This window comes from Primulina tabacum, chromosome 15 (genome assembly GCF_025594145.1).
Source record: "Primulina tabacum isolate GXHZ01 chromosome 15, ASM2559414v2, whole genome shotgun sequence".
NCBI classification, from domain to species: domain Eukaryota; kingdom Viridiplantae; phylum Streptophyta; class Magnoliopsida; order Lamiales; family Gesneriaceae; genus Primulina; species Primulina tabacum.
Window position 1 is genome coordinate 10,013,461 of NC_134564.1, and position 17,937 is coordinate 10,031,397.

Consider the following 17,937-nt stretch of genomic DNA (forward strand, 5'->3'; position numbering starts at 1 on the left):
TTCCTACAAGGGTACAAGTTTCTAAGATATTGTTTGCTCACATACATATGAATTAATCATGAACTGAAATTGGCCGCTGATATAATCAAGTAAACCTTTTATTGATTCAATCGAAAATAGAAGCAATACAAATCAAAGTTTTTAGGAAACAAGAAAAGAAAGGACAGAAAATTCATGAGAAAGCAAATGGATTATAAATCCTTATTACAAATAGTCACGACTCTAAATCCTTAATTATCTAAAATCTCGCCATCTCCTACTGCTTCATCTTCAGTTGGTTCTTCTATCGGTTCCATTTCAGGTCCTAAGTTGATAATGACATCCTGAAGTTGTTGAACCTGATTTTGTAAGTGTTCGTTATGCATAGTCAGATGTTGCACTGATTCTTGCAGCTCTTGAATGATCAGTGCATCTTGCTGATGTCGTTGGACTGCTATATAAAAGGTCTGCTCCAAGAGAGCACTGAGATGAGCTTTCTTTTCCTCTAGCTCGTGCTTTTCTTCTTGCAGCTTATGTAATGTCGCAATCAACTTCCCGTTGTCTTTTTGTTCTAGTGCGAGGGATGCTCGAAGGTCCTTAATGATGAGGTCCTTGTCAGGGACGGGTATAATACTCTTACGTGCTGTGGTCCGAGTGCGAGGCATAGAAGAACTTGAAGCCATTTCCTGAAATCGAGAAAAAAATTGGAAAGGCTCAGAGTAAATCAATCATATAGAGCAGAAAGCAGCAAAAATGCAGGAATAGAAATTTATCGAAAATTTTCCAAATATGGCAATTTTCGAGATATGTACTTGGATGGAAAGCACATGTCGAGAGGGCTCCAGAACAATCGAAGGAATCGAATTCGGAATTTCCTACGAAAAGTTCTAGGAGTTACAAAACTTTCCTAAAACGGCAAAATCGAGGTTTCGGAGGCCTAAACGAAGGAATTTCGCGATTTCGCGCTGTAGCTCCCGATTAGGGTCGGGAGTCTTGATCGTTGGGCCGTTTCGGAGGGGATAGCATTGGCCGATTTATAAAATTCCACCGAAAAATTTTTTTTTTTCCGAAGATTTTCTTCCCCAACCGGATTATGAACCTGGCGGCTCTGATACCACTTAAATGTCACGCCCCGAGACCGGGTTATGACACCGGCGTTGTTTAACAACCACACGATCGAAAAACAACTAGTCTCGTAGTACATCATAAACCGAAACCAGTTTATTATCATAAATTTCCCAAAAGTTCACTGTCTTTACAACTCAAAAGAAATAGAAACATGCGGAAGCGTAAATACACGATACTGAAATCATAAGACAGAATAATCGACCGGTCCCGAATTAGACTGCTTCATCACCATCCCCAAAAGTAGTCTTGCTCCTCATCCTCAATTTGATTCTCATTCTTATCTGGGTGGGAAAGTAAGGGGTGAGTATTTTGGAGAAATATTCAGTAAATGGGGGCCGATCGCTCATGACAATTATCGAGGATATACATATGAATAAATTATCAAAATTTCAATATTAAGCATGTTGAATCAAATACTAACACAAATACGAATATAGCACTGAAAATCATCTCATTTTCTATGGTTTTTACTGATCAGTCCCCTATATGTTACTCCTCTAAGGGGCGAGGCCAAAGGAACGGTTATTATAACCCACCGCATCAGGGCCTAAACAAAGTATATCAAAGTTCGGAATTTCCTTTACCATTTCTAAATCGAGTCATTACATTGCATTTCAAAAAAATTCAAACATGCTTTCACATATTTAACTGATATGGAACAAACAACAATTCAAGGGATTTCAATACCAAATGGAAATGAATATATCACGCCGACCGAATTTTCAAAGTCATGTTTAATTTATTTTTGAAACATATTATGCCCACTTAAAAAGAAATAAGTGTGGCAAATAAAATAGTATCAAGAACCCACTTACAAAGAAAGATATATAGCAAAAGCCCACTTACCGTATTCTGACTGCTCAAGGGAACGTAAACGTGAACGGTGAGATTGCGGCAGAGCTTTGTTACTAGAGGGCGAAGAGCTTCGAGAATACGGTGCTGCTGGAGAGGATATCGAGAATTTGGATGTGCAAGTTTCGAATGAGGAGCCTTCCTTTTTATAGGCACGAATAATCTGCTACAAGGTAAGCTCTGAAGTCGCTCCACGAATGACGCTGCGTTGATGGCTCCACGAATGACGCTGATGGCTTAATCAATGGGTGATTGCACTAACCTCTCCCGGATGAATGTGGCCACTTTTTGGTTCAAGGTGCTCACTCGAGATTTATGCTGAAATGGAGTGATTTTGGCTGTATGAGTTCCTCCACAATTGGTGCACTTCCATAGTGCATGGTCTTCACATTTTGTCATTTTCTACTGCACAGAAATTTATTACTCGTATAAAAAATAGACTTAGAGTATTCATGTAAATATAAAATACTTACAATATCTTTTTCAGATGCGCCACTCGACTTCAGCTTTTCAATTATACTAACACATCCACATAATTTTCTAACAGCCCGGAGGATAACTTGCATGCGACATTGCAATGATCTGATATTGCGTACTTGCATGTTATTCGATTTGCCGGCATTGAAAGCTTCTTCAATCCGACTTCAAAATCTTTCTTTGGATTGGTTTATACTGATAATAGGATTTTGCGAAATGTCAAGATAAATGTGACACATGAGTTTATCTTCTTCAATAGTATAATTAGTTGTTCGAAAAGTGGAGTCCATTGAATTTCTTTGAACAATGAGATTTTTTGTTTGTAGATTGTAATGTTTATTATTTAATCAGCCTACAGGAAGTTTATTTATAGTAGGAATGTGACCTACCAGTCAAAAGCGCATCTAACAGTCCAAACTCATCTACAGTCAAACATATATATCAGTCCAAACTCATCTACAGTCAAAACGTATCTACCAGTCAAAAGCACATCTACCAATCCAAACTCATCTATCAGTCCAAACTCAGCTACTAGTCAAAATGTATCTACCAGTCCAAACTTATCTACCAGTCAAAACATATACTCATCTACCAGTCCAAACTTATCTACCAGTTCAAACTCATCTACCAGTCAAAACATATACTCATCTACCAGTCAAAACATATCTACCATTTCAAACTCATCTACCAGTTCAAAATGCATCTAAAAGACATATATATAATGTATCTATAGTATCATACTTTCATACAGATTTAACCTTCTTTCTGAATTAAAAATGAATCCATAATATCTATTTGATGCAAACTCATCTAGCTCATCTTCATTGTCAGATAATGAAGATGATATTCAATTTATTAAAAACTTTGAAAATAGAAGAAGAGCAATACTCTCAACTATAGCTCGAGAACAGATTTAGTTGCTTCCTACATCATCCAACAAGAGCAAGAAGTCACACATGGAGGGTCAATTCCAGGTCACATAGTCATCCGACGCGAACGTGAAATTTCTGATCAAAAGTTGTTTAACGACTATTTTGCTGAGAATCCAGTCTAGAATGAAGCAATATTCCGACGAAGATTTCAAATGTCTCGAAATATTTTCCTTCCAATAGTAGACGTCATAAAGAATCACGATGTTTATTTCATATAAACAAGTGATAGTTTGGGACGGCTCGGGCTATCGACTAATCAAAAAGCAACTGCTACATTGAGAATGCTAGTATATGGCTTACCAGCGGATGTTACTGATGAATACATCCAAATAGTAGAATCTACTGCAATTCAGTATATGCAACACTTTTGTCGAGCTATAGTGGAAGTTTTTGCGGAGCAGTACTTGAGATCACCTACTGCCAATGATGTTGCTAGACTTCTCTATATTGGCAAACAACGAGGTTTTCCTGGAATGTTGGGAAGTCTCGACTGTATGCATTGGAGGTGGAAAAATTGCCTCACGGCTTGGGCAGGACAATATGCAGGTCGTAATGGTTCTCCAACAATCATTTTAGAAGCGACAGCTGATTACGATCTTTGGATATGACATGCATATTTTGGTATGCTTGGAACTAATAATGATATAAATATTTTAGAGTCTTCCAGTCTAATTTCCAATCTTGCATAGGGAATTGCTCCCCCAGCTCATTATACTATTGGAACAAAAGAATATGACATTGAATATTATTTAGCTGATAGTATTTATCTGAAATGGTCAACTATTGTGCAAACTATCCATGTTCAGTGTGGTTCAAAGAAGCAGTATTTTGCGATGAAACAAGAGTCATGCAGGAAATATATGGAGTGTGCATTTGGCATTCTTCAATCACGATTTGCGATTGTGGCATATCCAGCACGTGGTTGGAAGAAAAATCATTTGAATGATATAATGAAAGCATGTATTATAATGCACAATATGATAATCAAAGATGAACGTGATCTTAGTGCACCAATTCAAGATGCTAGGGAAGCACCGACTCCAATAGTAGAAATGACTGTCAATGAGCATATCAGATTTCGAGAATTTCTCGCTCGATATAAAAAAAATAAAAGACAAAGACGCTCACTATACATTACAAAGTGCTTTAATTGATAATTTATGGGATGAATATGGTCGTTCAAATATTTGAAGTTGTATTTGTAATAATTATTTAATTTAATGTTATATATTAATTTTATTTCACTAATTTTATTTATTTATATTTCAATTCGTATAATATAAATTTCATTAATATATTTAAAATAACTAAATTAATCATTTTAGTAATATTATCGCAGTTGTTAATAATATAATATTAATTATATCAAATATAAAATGTAATTATAAATATATCATTAAATTTAAAAAATATATATTTAATAAGTAATAAGAAAAAAATTAAATAAAAAAAATATTTCGAGAATATTTTATTTTAGAGTAAGATTTGAAGTAGACGATTCGAAGATGAATATTATATTTGTTACAGAAACTATATTATTTTAAAATAAAATTGTTTTAAAATAAAATTTTAAATTGGAGACGACGTTAGAGCATCCGCATTCGTTGGGTGTTTAAACACCCACCAACTCATCAAAAAGCATGGGGTCCACTTCACATAATCATTATAACAACATATCTCTTTTAACCACATTCCTTTTAACATTCAAACTCATTATTTATGGGTTTCACTGCCACATACTCATTATAACAATATATCTTTTTACCCACATTCTTTTAAACATTCAAATTCATTAATTAAATATTTAAAATAAAAAATAAAATATATACAATGGTTTACAAATAAAAATTAAAAAAAATTACAAATTTATTTTTTTTAAAAAAAACCTGAAAGTCAAAATTTAAAAACAAAATTTGAATGAATTTTTTTTTTAAAATAAAACCAAATTCAAAATTTGAAAACAAAATTAAAATAATTCAAAATACGTGGGGCTCGTGTATAAGCAAATCAGCGACGTTTTTTGAAAATCCGTCGCTAATAGCGACGGTGTTTCAAAACCGTCGCTAATTATCCAATTTTTTTTTAAAAAAAATCTGACACAGGTGCGTTCATATGCGTTCATACATATGAACGCCTCACACCCTCTCTCTTGCTCACATTGGAGAGTGTTATAACATCCCTTTAACACCCAATGTGGGTGCCCTTACAACAAAGAACTCGAGATTCTAGTTTCAAAAACGAAGACCTTGAGATTTTTTTGATCGTACGTTGTTACTAAATGTAGATTTTGTCTGTAGTGCTGGATAGTGCGGAAGCATTTACGTCAGCATGTTTGATAGAATTTTGAACCATCCACTGGCCGGCCTAATAGCATATTCCACCCCCCTGAACTTCCAAGAACCAAAACACAGCCCGAGGAAAAAATAACTTTTTTTCCATTAAGTTGTATTATTTAAAAATATTATCTATTAAGCATTTAAAATTTAATTTTGATAAATTCTTTTTAAAATTCTAACCATTTTGGTCAAAAAAAATTTATCACGTCAACGTTCCGATAAAATATAACTAAAACACACACAAAAAATCAAGTTAGTCCATGCATAACATCTAATATAAAGTGAATAATTTTTTTTTTATTACAATGAGATTACTGATATTTGTTTAAATTTGATCTTTTTTTATTTCGTATCCCTATGTCATAAAAGTTTTGGCAATTATTTTAAGTAATTGATTTGAAATTTTCCTTTATATATATATATATATATTCTAAAACTCCACATTCTAAGCCACATATCAATGAATAAATATCTTCATTTGTCTAAAATGTTATTTTTTAAAATACCTCCCACTGTAATAATGGTACTTCAAAACATTTTTACCATATCAGCATCTCAATCTCTTTATATGGCTTTTCTAAAACGTACGTTTTCAATATTTTAAAAAAATCCCCTACTTCAATAATAATAAAATTTATAAATTTTTCCTATTTAAAATATCAAACTTGTACCCACATAAATATTTCCAGTGAAGCCTGTCGTGTGTCGAAACCAGTAAGAACAAATACATTAAAATTCACAATTTGATATTTGAAGTACTCAGAAATATCATCACAAGGGAAATGATTCAGAAATCAAGAACATTTTTATCCTTCAAGCATTGAACAGTGTCCCTCAAAGTCACCTCAATAGGAGTGAAATCCAATTTTAAACTTTCTGCCTTCTCTTTCGAAACATGGTAAGGAGGATCTTCAATGGCAGCTTCGGTCTCCCTACTACGCAAAGATAAACAAAGCTCGAAAACGTCCCATCGACTGAAATTCATAACCATGAACACAAATAGATAGATTACAAAAGGAGCTTACTTTGCAGGAAGGTTGAGTGAAGGGAAAATCCCGCTTAGTATTTTCAAAGCATTGAAAGAATGCATCACTTTCCTAACCAAACAATATCTTCCACTAGCAGAAGGATTCTTGAATGCAAGAACATGTGCACGAGCAACATCCCTAACATCAACATATCTGTAAATCCCACTAGGCCACATTTGTTGTCCTGCAAGAAAAAGTCACCCAGCTTGATTTCTTGGTTTATGATATGCAATACGGAGAGGGTGGCTGAAATTTCAGTCTTCCCCTATTCTCCTCCATCTGAGTCCACCCCTGCTTGAATACGTGATTTTGGATGTAAAAAGACGACTACCTTCTTTAATGAGATTCAGAAAAGCCTCAGTGGTCAAATTGAGATCTGGCTGCAAGTAAGGACCGATCACAAAACCAGGATGTAATGTTACCAGTTCAAGGCCATTTTCTTCACAAAAATTCCAAGCAGCTTTCTCTGCCAAAGTTTTTGAGAGACCATACCATTGCTGAAAAACAACTTCATTATGCGTCATAACAACCCATTATGAATTGAAATTTGTAAGTTGCTCAAAATTTTGGATCTTAGATAGAAATATATATCACCATGGGATCAAAAGTACGGGGAAAAATTCATTACGAGTTCATTTTTAATACCTGTAACAATTATATACCTTAGTTTTCTCGCAGAAAAGAGGATCCGAGTACCAAGTTTCGTCGACTATAACATCAGAATTAAGAGGGTCACTGTTGAACATTACTGAAGCCATAGATGATGTTATAACAACTCTTTTGATTGACGGTACTTTCTTGCAAGATCTAAGAACATTAAGTGTTCCCGTAACGGCAGGATTTATCAGTTCTGTCTGAAATATAAATGAATATTATTGAGATCAATTAAAAAAATCTAGATGAAAATAGTTTTTCCAGGAACCTGAGGATCTGAAACTTGGATTAAAACAGGTGATGCTGTGTGAAAGACGCCTTGACAGCCATCAATGACAGAATCAAACGAACCCTCCTCAACCAAGTTGGCTTCAAACAAATGCAACCTTTCCTTTGCTCCTTCGAGCGCCTTCAGATGTTCAACCTTTTTTGGATCATCTGAATCATGAAACACATTCTGATCGTAAACACAATAATCTCTCGTTGAAGTATAATTCATCCACAAAATAAAAAGTGTACAGGTGCAAGAAAATTCTGTTCTTGATAATAATGCAACAAGTATCACTCTATGACAGCAAGAAATCGAAACCTTGATCTATATCATAAGTCTTGTATGGTTCAACTTTAAATACTTTCATCAAAATTTGGGCATTTCTTATACTTCAAAATCTGTTCTACAATTATCTCGAATAGCTATTCTTATATAATGGGATACGATTATCAAAATTAGGACCACCATGGCGGATCAGTGTCATCTGAAAGATTTAGACTTCAAAATTTTGCATATTATGCACTTACTCTGCTAAAATTTCTAAAACTATTTCTGATTTCTGCATCATAAGCACCACTATTTTACTCATGAAACCAATCCCTCAATCATGTCTGTAATATCAAATTAATTACACTTGCTACATATTTGGATATATATCTGCCGAATATAGCCCTTTCTGGATGCCAATTCTCATGTTTCAATCATAAAGCCCATATAAAACGCATATAAGGCAATAAAACCTCAAACCCAACTCATATAATCTATTTTCCCATAAATTTCTTTCAAATTAAGGTTAAAAACACAAAATTATGTCAACCCAAAAAATTAGACTGCTCAAATACACAGTAAATCAAGTCCAGAAGTTGACTGACTGGGATTGCGGACAGTGGCCTTAACAGTGTAACCAGCCTCAAGCAGAAACTTAACCAGCCACGATGCTATGTACCCCGACGCTCCTGTCACGCAAACAACCTCGCCTTTTTCACTCATTTTTTGTTTTTCCTTGCAAACGATGAAATGAATTATATTTGGGAACGAATAACTTGAGATTTTAGCTTAAAAAAAAAGAGATTTTCTTGATTGTACATTGGATTTTGTCTTTAGCGTTGGATAGTGCGGAAGCATTCACGTCAGCATGCTGAATAAAATTTGCCCATTTTGGACCATCCGTTGGCCTGCCTAATAACATATTCCACCCCACGAAATTCCCAACACGCAAAATTTAGCCCGTGTAAGACAGGGAGACTCCTTACGACCTCACCTCCACTTATAATAAAAAATAATTAAGGAAAAATATTTTTGTTGGTACACTAATTATTAAATTATTTCATTTTAAGTCATGATCCATCAAATATTAAAAGTTTAATTTTGGTACATTAACATTTAATTTCTAGTTATTTTGTTCTAATAATGTCACATCAACAATTTTTTGTGTCATGTCATCAATTCTGAGTTTAATATGAGTATTTTTTGGCACTACATCAATATTTTCCTTTGTAGCATCAACACTTCGATAAAATAGCAATAAAATCCCAAAAAGACCAAAACATGAATAATTAGTAGACCAAAATCAAAAAGTTTATAAATGAAGTTAAGAGTCAGGCTTCTGTGATATGTTAGGTGTTGGTGGGATACTCTTCAGAGGATTACAAGGGTTGATAGGAGATGTGCATTTAGTAATTACGAGGGGAAGATCCATTGACAGTTACTCTTCTTATGATTGATGTCATTGGTGGGGGGCTTCTCGTGAAAGTAAAAATTCTACTGGACATTTTTTTAAAAAAAATGCAATGGCTGAAACCATGCCTACATAAATCCATAGAATTCGAAACATGCATTTTGTGAAATCATCCCACAGCTGAATAAAATAATTGCAGTTAAAATTTTGAAAATAGCAACCAACTTAAACAATTACCATTTAAAAATATAAAATGTCAAGCATTTTAAAATCCGTCAAACTCTCAACAAAATAAAATCATCAACCATTTAAAAAGTTGTTTAAAAGTGTCCCCATAAAATCATATTCTTGCGGAAGAATACAAGGTCCTCGGGTTAACGTGCATCGCCAGCTCCGCCCGTTCAGTCAGCATCACCTCCAGTCTCCTCATCGAAAAGCTCACCTGCATCATTCATACCTACTGTAACATTAATAGTAAATACATATACATAACATGCAACAGTGAAAGGTACTGTAACAAAATACATTTCATGAATTTAAAAGCATAAACGTAAACATGTCGTATCATAGCATAGCGTGTCAAAACATCTCATCATATCATTGAATTCAGTTCATTAGTTGTGATATTCGTATCAGCTCTATTCGATGGATCCATCTATGTATAACCACGGTACCGGGCGGCGAGGACATCAGCGACACTCTCACCCGTCAACTGAGCCTTGGCCTATCATATCATGTCAATGGAAATATGATCGTCGGGTTCCCTTTGAGGCCTTCTCCCGTAAACGGGCTTCTCTGAGGCATTTTTCCTCACAATATCTCCAATCATATCATCGTATACATATATTGTCAGTCATAACCAACTCCCATCCTTCAAAAACATCATCATTTTCATCACTTATCAAAATCATGCATATACGTAAATTGCAAAAAATATACATATATTGTCACTCAAACTATATTATGCATGTTTTGATTATTTTTGCATGGAAAATTTTTACTCACGATTGGTTTAACGATAGAATGATTATTTTCAAAGTTTTAACAATTTTACGTTTGTTTATTAAACGTTATGATTTCCAAAGGATAGGCTCTAGAACCCGAAAATCAGATTACGCATAAACCATGCATAATTGCTACTATTTAAATTAAAAATAAATTTTATGAATATATGAAGCGTTTTATCTATTTTGAAAGGAGATGTTTAGTTTTATCTTTTCAGGATAAATACGCGAGGCCGGACCGGAGTTTGGAGATTAGAGATAAGATTAATACTAAGAAGAATATTCCTAAATTTAATTTAAGTCAAGGAATAATTTAATTTAAAGAAAAAGAATGTTTTAGGATTTATTAAATTTATTTGAGCTAAGTTATTAAATAAGTTCATTAGGTTAACATTCAATTAAAGCTTAAATAAAAATATGTAAACAAATGGGGATAAATTAATCTAAGTCTAAAGTAATCAAGAAATTAAGAACCTAGCGTTTTAATACTTAAATTTTTGGTTAAGTATGCCATGTACTAAGTTATTCTAAATTAATGTGTTAATTCACTAAAATATATATAATGAATGTTTAAATTCTTAAACAATTAAAAAGCAAGGTTTTAATAAAAACATACAATGCAAATTAGCAATAATGATCAAAATTTAAAATATTTCAATTGTTTGATAACTCTCCATTCAAACTATTCCTAATTGCACTTCATGGTGTATTCATTTCCCTATTTTTAAATCACTAATTAGTAGAAAAATCAAATACTATAATTCACATAATTGTTCCTCAACCCATTAGTCTAGGAAATGAGCATGAACGTACAGCAAGAATTTGAAGATAAACCAACGGCAGCAAGGGTAGGAGAAAACCATTCAAAGTCCCTTCCACTCCTTCACTTGTAACTCTCATTTTAAGGCATATAATGTCATCTTTAACACCTATTAAATCATTCACCTTCCTTGCCTACATCCCCCACAACCCCACCTTCGAAATTACAGAAGAAAACATCAGCAAAATAATCGAGAATGACAGCAGCTGAACAAGAAGGAAGCCAACTCCGATCCCGTCGCGTCGTATTGTCGTTTTGATTTGTTTTTCTTTAAAACAAATTCCAGGCATGTATATATTATTCCTTTGCTCTACAATCAAGTTATACTAGCTATTTTAAATCTGTATATGTTCATAAATCAAGGCACAAACCGAATTTTGACAGCAACACTCTCCAAAAATCTGTACAGCTTTTCGGTTTATGATGTGTGCTTCACGCTTCAGTGTTTTATGTTGTTGACAGGGGGTTGCTCGAGTCCAGGCTTACAAAGCTGCATCTAGACATCATTTAGATTGTGTTAGGGTGGTTTTGGTTCATTGGTTTGAGTCCATACAAGTCGAATAAGGGCATGACAGCAACTAAATTACATAAGCTATAGAATGTGGTTCAATATTCTGTCATGTGGTGTTTAGAGTGAGTGTTCAAATCTTGGCTGCCCTAGGGGCTATAGCCATGGTTAGAACCCTACCTTAACATGTCTAGGACGTGACCAAATCATCCTTCCAAGGAATGGTTCACAGATCCATCAGAATTCCATCAAAAGCAACACAAGTGCATTTCGTTTTTTTCATTCCTGTGAGTGCACCCCTTCGGTTTTCAGTGTTTGTATGGATGATGGTTGGCTCCAAGCCCATAGCCATGGTTCACACAACACTCTATCATGTCTAGATCGAGCCATGGTCAATCAAATGGCCATTGGAACGACCCAATACAGTAAACCATGTCAATACATCACACTACACAGAAAGTACATTCTCGGTTGAGTACTGTAATTGTCTTAGGGGGTTGCTTGGTTTGTGGTTGGCTTTTAGCCCTTAGCCACGGTCCAAGCCATGCCTTAGGATGTTGGTAAGAGTCTTTGAGTGGTCGTTCAAGCCCTTGGTCATTAAATTTTAGAATTTCCCCTCAAATACACAAGCTGCTCCTGCTGTAATTTGACAGCAACTTGCTGTTCGGTTCATGAGGTTGGTTTGAGTTCTTGGTCGGCTTTTAGCCCATGGCCTTGGACTGGACAGTACCTCAATGAGTTAGAAAAGTCATGTTTTTGACCGTTTGTGATTTGGTCAAGTTTAGAGGACGTACGAGAATTTATGGTGAAAGGTGCCAAAATGACTCTCGAAAGAGCGTTTTATGTTTTTGGATTCCTATCGCCTATTTTCGTGTTTTACAGTTATTATGCATATTTTTCAGTATGTTTGGGGTATTTTAATCATGGTTAAACATCGGTTTAATGTTGGTTCGGGTTGGTACGAAGCCATGGTTAAAAATCAAGTTGTTGGTCTGAATCGTCTCGTTTTTGGTTCTATTGTTAATATTTTGTCAAGTTAAGATTTATTGCACGTGTCACATATTAGTAGTAAGTCGCAGCAAGCCTGGGAACGATCAACTCATCCGGTAAAAATAAGGTTATAATTATATTACGTGCATAAAAATATAAAATATTTATTTTTGAGATATATGCTATATGTCTTGTGGCCACCTTATGCTTATGGGTTTGGAAGTCGGTAGGCGCAACCGAAGACCTCTCCGCCCGGTGACTTACGACCGGTTTATGATTATGTTTGGGTACGGACATCCAGTCCAAGGGCTGTGATTGATCTCTACCGCCCAGTATACTGTGGTTTAGTCTGATCAGGCGCTCACGCTATGTTATGGGCCACTTGCTTAGAAACATTATATCTACCAGAAAAATTATGATATGTTATGACAGAGCTCTATTGAGCAAAGCTTTTACGTATGAATTTTAAGATATGCACGTAGTTATAATTATTTATGATGCTGTTTTCACCGTACGCTTTACGATACTTTATTTTTACGTTGCATGCGATTTTATGATATATTTACTTGTTATTCACGATATATACATGTTGAGTCTTTAGACTAGACTTGATTGTTGTAGGTATTGATGAGGTCGGGACCGCGGACAGAGACCAGTGAGCGATCTTGGGACAACAGTAGTAACCCGAGGACCTCATGATTTAGTTTATGCACTTTTTATTATTCAGACTCAGTTTAATACGTCGGATTATTTTAAATTGATTTTATGTTGGACTATTTTTAAATTGTTGGTATAAAATCATATTTGCTTCCGCTGTTATTTTAAAGATAAAAAATTATTTACATGTTTATTTTAATTAAATGATACAAGATAATTATTTATTTAGAAATTTTTAATAATTCCGAAAATTTATGAATACGAAATACGGGCCTTTACAGTTGGTATCAGAGCCTATCATCTTGTAAAGGGTTGTACTACTACTGCTCTCGAGAAGCTCATGAAGTCACGTCTTCGGTCTCTAAGTCTTACGATTACGCATTTATTTAAAGCATGAAATATTTTTTTTTACGTCATGATTGCATGAAATATTTTATGTCAAGATTACGATTATGCATTATTTATTTAAATGTAAAGAAATAGTGGAATTATGCATGTTGGTTACGTATGGGTTATAATTATGGAACAGCATGACTCCTAGACGCCGTGTTGGACGCTCGAGAGGTGATGATGAGCGCCGTCATGAGGGCGGTGAGGATCAGAGACAAAGGGAGAACGAGGAGAGAGATCTACCACCACCCCCTCCACCAGACATGAATGCCCAGATGCTAGCTAGGATGACTCAGTTCTTCGCACAGTTTGCGGGGAACAATGCAGTGGGAGTCACACAGCCGGGACCGGAGGCTATCTATGAGCGGTTCATGAAGATGCGACCACAGGAATTCTTAGGGACATCCGATCCTATGGCAGCCGAGGGTTGGATTAAGTCCCTTGAGGTTATTTTCGAGTTTATGGGGCTTGAAGATGGAGATAGGGTTCGATGTGCGACCTACCTGTTCGGAGGAGACGCTCGCCTATGGTGGGAAGGAGCATCAGTGGCTTTGGATTTGACTACTTTGAGCTGGGAGCACTTCACAGAGGTATTCTATTCTAAATATTTTACTGAGGAGGTGCGTTCGAGGTTTACCACGGAGGTCATGACCCTGAGGCAGGGAGACTTGACTGTTACGGAGTTCATCCGTAAGTTCGAGAGGGGATGTCACTTTGTACCCCTAATTGCTAATGATGCTGGAGCTAAATTGAGGCATTTTCTGAATGGTCTACGGCCGATCATACGCCGTGATGTTAGGGTGGCTGGCCCTACTACCTATGATGTTGCTGTTTCCAGAGCTCTAGCGGCAGAGCAAGACCAGAATGATATTGAGCGCGATCGCCTTGGAAAACGACCATTTCAGGCACCACACCATCCTCCTCAGTCACAGCATCAGAATAAGAGACCTTTCCACGATCCACCCAAGAACAGAGGGCCGCAACAGCAACAGCAGGGACGAGCAGTCCCGAGGACAGTGGAGTATAGTCTTTGCCAAGTGCTCACGTCGTCATGCTGGGCCTTGTATGTATGGTTCGGGAAAGTGTTACAAATGTGGTAGTACTGACCACATATTGAAGAATTGCCCTCAGAATAATCTGCCTACCTAAGGCAGAGTTTTTGCTCTACATGCTGCGGAGACTAACCCGGAGACGATGCTCATGACAGGTATCATAAATCCTTAACTTTTATTTGAAGTTTAATGTTTTGGGTTAATATTTTAAACTTAGAATTTATGATAGGATTGCATGCTTTAATCAGTGTTATTTACGGGAACGTAGGTTAGAAGAACTTTGACCTTTGCATGTCTATAAGCATAGTTCTTGTAAAACTATTGGGTTTAGCATAATATTCCAATCTTTCAGGGAGAATCTTTATAGCCGGTTCAGCTACAAAAGCCTTGATAGATTCAGGGGCTACTCATTCGTTCATTTCAGAAACCTTTGCAAATTCTCTCAAGATCAAATCAATTGGGCTAGACATAGCGTATTCCGTAACATTGCCTTCTGGAGAGGAGATGACAGCCACTAATGTGATCCAAGATATAGACCTTGAACTTCATGGTAATCTTGTGTATGCGGATCTTATCGTTCTGCCGATGCCAGAATTTGATATCATTCTAGGGATGGACTGGCTATTGAGGAACAGAGTTTTGATTGACTTCCAGCAGAGATCTGTTCTCGTCCGACCGCCGGGGATGGAACAATTCTTATTCGATCCAGACATGTATTTTAATTTACCGCGTATGATATCTTGTGTTCAGGCTAGGAAGCTCATTCGTAGAGGGTTCCGAGCATTTTTAGCTACTCTTGTATCCGTTCCCGAGACGCCCAAACAGTCATCATCCGATGTTCCAGTTGTCCGGGATTTTCTAGACGTTTTTCCTGATGACGTCTCTGGATTACCACCTGTGCGAGAGGTGGAATTTTCTATTGAGCTTATGCCCGGTATGGCACCGATCTCAAAGGCGCCGTACAGATTAGCACCGACGGAGATGGCAGAACTCAAGAAACAGATTCAGGAACTTCTTGACAAGGAGTTCATTTGCCCGAGCTTTTCGCCATGGGGCGCACCGGTATTGTTTGTGAAGAAAAAGGATGGTTCTATGAGGCTTTGCATTGACTACCGGGAGTTGAACAACGTTACAGTGAAGAAAAAATACCCACTCCCGAGGATAGAGGATTTATTTGATCAATTGGAGGGAGCTTCGGTATTCTCCAAGATTGATCTGCGTTCTGGTTATCATCAGCTGAGAGTGAAAGACGCTGATGTTCTCAAGACTGCTTTCAGGACTCGTTATGGCCACTTCGAGTTTCTTGTGATGCCGTTCGGTTTGACGAATGCGCCAGCGATCTTCATGGATCTCATGAATCGCGTATTCCAGCCGTATCTTGATCAGTTTGTGATAGTTTTCATAGATGATATTCTCATCTACTCAAAGAATCAAGAGGATCACAGCAGACATCTGACCACTGTACTGCAAACCTTACAAAATCACAAACTATCCGCGAAGTTCAGCAAATGCGAGTTCTGGTTAGAGAAAGTGGCGTTCTTAGGCCACGTCCTTTCTAGCAGTGGGATCGAGGTAGACCCGGCGAAAGTTGCAGCAGTTAGAGATTGGGTTGTGCCTCAAAATGCATCCGAGATCCGTAGTTTCCTTGGACCAGCAGGATACTATCGAAAGTTTATTCGAGGATTCTCCTCCATCGCAGTTCCACTCACATCATTGACGAAGAAGAATGTTAAGTATGTGTGGAGCGAGGAATGTCAGAAGAGCTTCGATACATTGAAGCAAGCTCTTATTTCGGCGCCGGTATTGGCCATGCCTTCAGGACCCGGAGATTTTATTCTGTATACCGATGCTTCGAAACTCGGGTTAGGCGCGGTATTGATGCAGCATGGGAGGGTGATAGCATATGCTTCTCGTCAGTTGAAGATTCATGAAAAGAATTATCCTACCCATGATCTAGAGTTGGCAGCCGTAGTATTTGCATTGAAGATTTGGAGGCACTATTTGTACGGAGAGAAGTGTCAGATCTTCACCGACCACAAAAGTCTCAAATACTTCTTTACAGAGAAAGAGTTGAATATGCGGCAGAGGCGTTGGTTGGAGTTAGTGAAGGACTATGACTGTGACATTAGCTATCATCCTGGCAAAGCTAATGTAGTTGCGGATGCGTTGAGCAGGAAGGTAGCCTGGATGGCTCATTTGGTGGTTTCGAGACCCCTTCAGTTTGAGATGCAGAGGTTTGATCTAGAGACATATCCTCGAGGTAGAGTTCCTCGTCTATCTACTTTGACGATTCAGTCTTCTCTTCTAGACCGTATTCGCAGTGGACAGTTAGCAGACGAGCAGTTGGCAAAGTGGAGACAGAGAGATGAGGCTAAGGGCAGTATTTTGTACACAATTAGAGACGGTATTGTGAGATATCGAGACAGAATATGGGTTCCTAGCAGCGATTCTGTTCGAGCATATATCTTATCTGAGGCCCATATGTCGCCGTACTCTATACATCCAGGGAGTACGAAGATGTACAAAGACCTGCAGTTATTATATTGGTGGCCAGGAATGAAGAGGGATATCAGACGTTTGGTATCTGAGTATCTGACGTGTCAGCTAGTGAAAGCGGAACATCAGAGACCAGCAGGTTTTCTCAAGCCTCTTCCTATTCCCGAGTGGAAGTGGGAGAATTTCACCATGGACTTCGTTGTCGGTTTGCCGAAGTCAGTTAGAGGGTCGAACGCTATATGGGTGATTGTTGATTGTCTTACGAAGTCAGCTCATTTCTTGCCTATTAAGACGACTTTCTCCATGATCCAGTATGCAGAGTTATATATCCGGGAGATCGTCAAACTTCATGGTATTCCCGTTTCTATAGTGTCTGACAGAGATCCTAGATTCACTTCCTCATTTTGGAAGAGTCTACATTCAGCTATGGGTACGAAGTTGTTGTTTAGCACAGCTTTTCACCCACAGACAGATGGTCAGTCCGAGAGAGTTATCCAGATTTTGGAGGATATTCTTCGTGCATGTGTTCTTGATTTCTCCGGGAGTTGGGAATCAAAGCTACCGTTGGTGGAGTTTACCTATAACAACAGTTTTCAGTCGTCTATCGGTATGGCTCCATACGAAGCACTGTACGGTCGTAAGTGTAGATCGCCTATTCACTGGGATAAAGTAGGGGAGAGATCAG

At 37.1% G+C, this 17,937-nt stretch overlaps 2 protein-coding genes across 3 annotated transcripts; one reads left to right on the forward strand and one right to left on the reverse strand.

Annotated features, from left to right (window-relative positions):
- Window positions 1-3,649: 3,649 nt before the first annotated feature.
- LOC142525866 (uncharacterized) lies at window positions 3,650-3,976 on the forward strand. Its single transcript, XM_075630152.1, has one exon. It carries the CDS (start codon window positions 3,650-3,652, stop codon window positions 3,974-3,976), a length of 327 nt encoding a protein of 108 aa, XP_075486267.1.
- Window positions 3,977-6,321: 2,345 nt separating this feature from the next.
- Window positions 6,322-8,867, reverse strand: LOC142527568 (phenylacetaldehyde reductase-like). Of its 2 annotated transcripts, none has more exons than XM_075632410.1 (7): window positions 8,744-8,867; window positions 8,530-8,659; window positions 7,655-7,824; window positions 7,395-7,586; window positions 7,064-7,229; window positions 6,730-6,916; window positions 6,322-6,636 (listed from the first exon to the last, which is right to left on the reverse strand). In XM_075632410.1, exons 1-7 carry the CDS (start codon window positions 8,780-8,782, stop codon window positions 6,492-6,494), a joined length of 1,029 nt encoding a protein of 342 aa, XP_075488525.1. In that variant the 5' UTR covers window positions 8,783-8,867; the 3' UTR covers window positions 6,322-6,491. The 2 variants fall into 2 exon arrangements, with proteins under 2 accessions (XP_075488525.1, XP_075488524.1); XM_075632409.1 differs by having other exon boundaries at window positions 6,322-6,639; window positions 8,744-8,865.
- Between the last annotated feature and the right edge of the window lie 9,070 nt (window positions 8,868-17,937).

Bases quoted from the DNA above. Each gene is read 5' to 3' on its own strand.
- LOC142525866 (XM_075630152.1), top strand. From the start codon at position 3,650: ATGCTAGTATATGGCTTACCAGCGGATGTTACTGATGAATACATCCAA.
- LOC142527568 (XM_075632409.1), bottom strand. From the start codon at position 8,782: ATGCTTCCGCACTATCCAACGCTAAAGACAAAATCCAAT. The intron at 7,587-7,654 runs GTTCCTGGAAAA...TTTATATTTCAG, and splicing joins TCCAAGTTTCAGATCCTCAG to ACAGAACTGATAAATCCTGC. The intron at 7,230-7,394 runs GTATATAATTGT...GTTGTTTTTCAG, and splicing joins TTTTCTGCGAGAAAACTAAG to CAATGGTATGGTCTCTCAAA.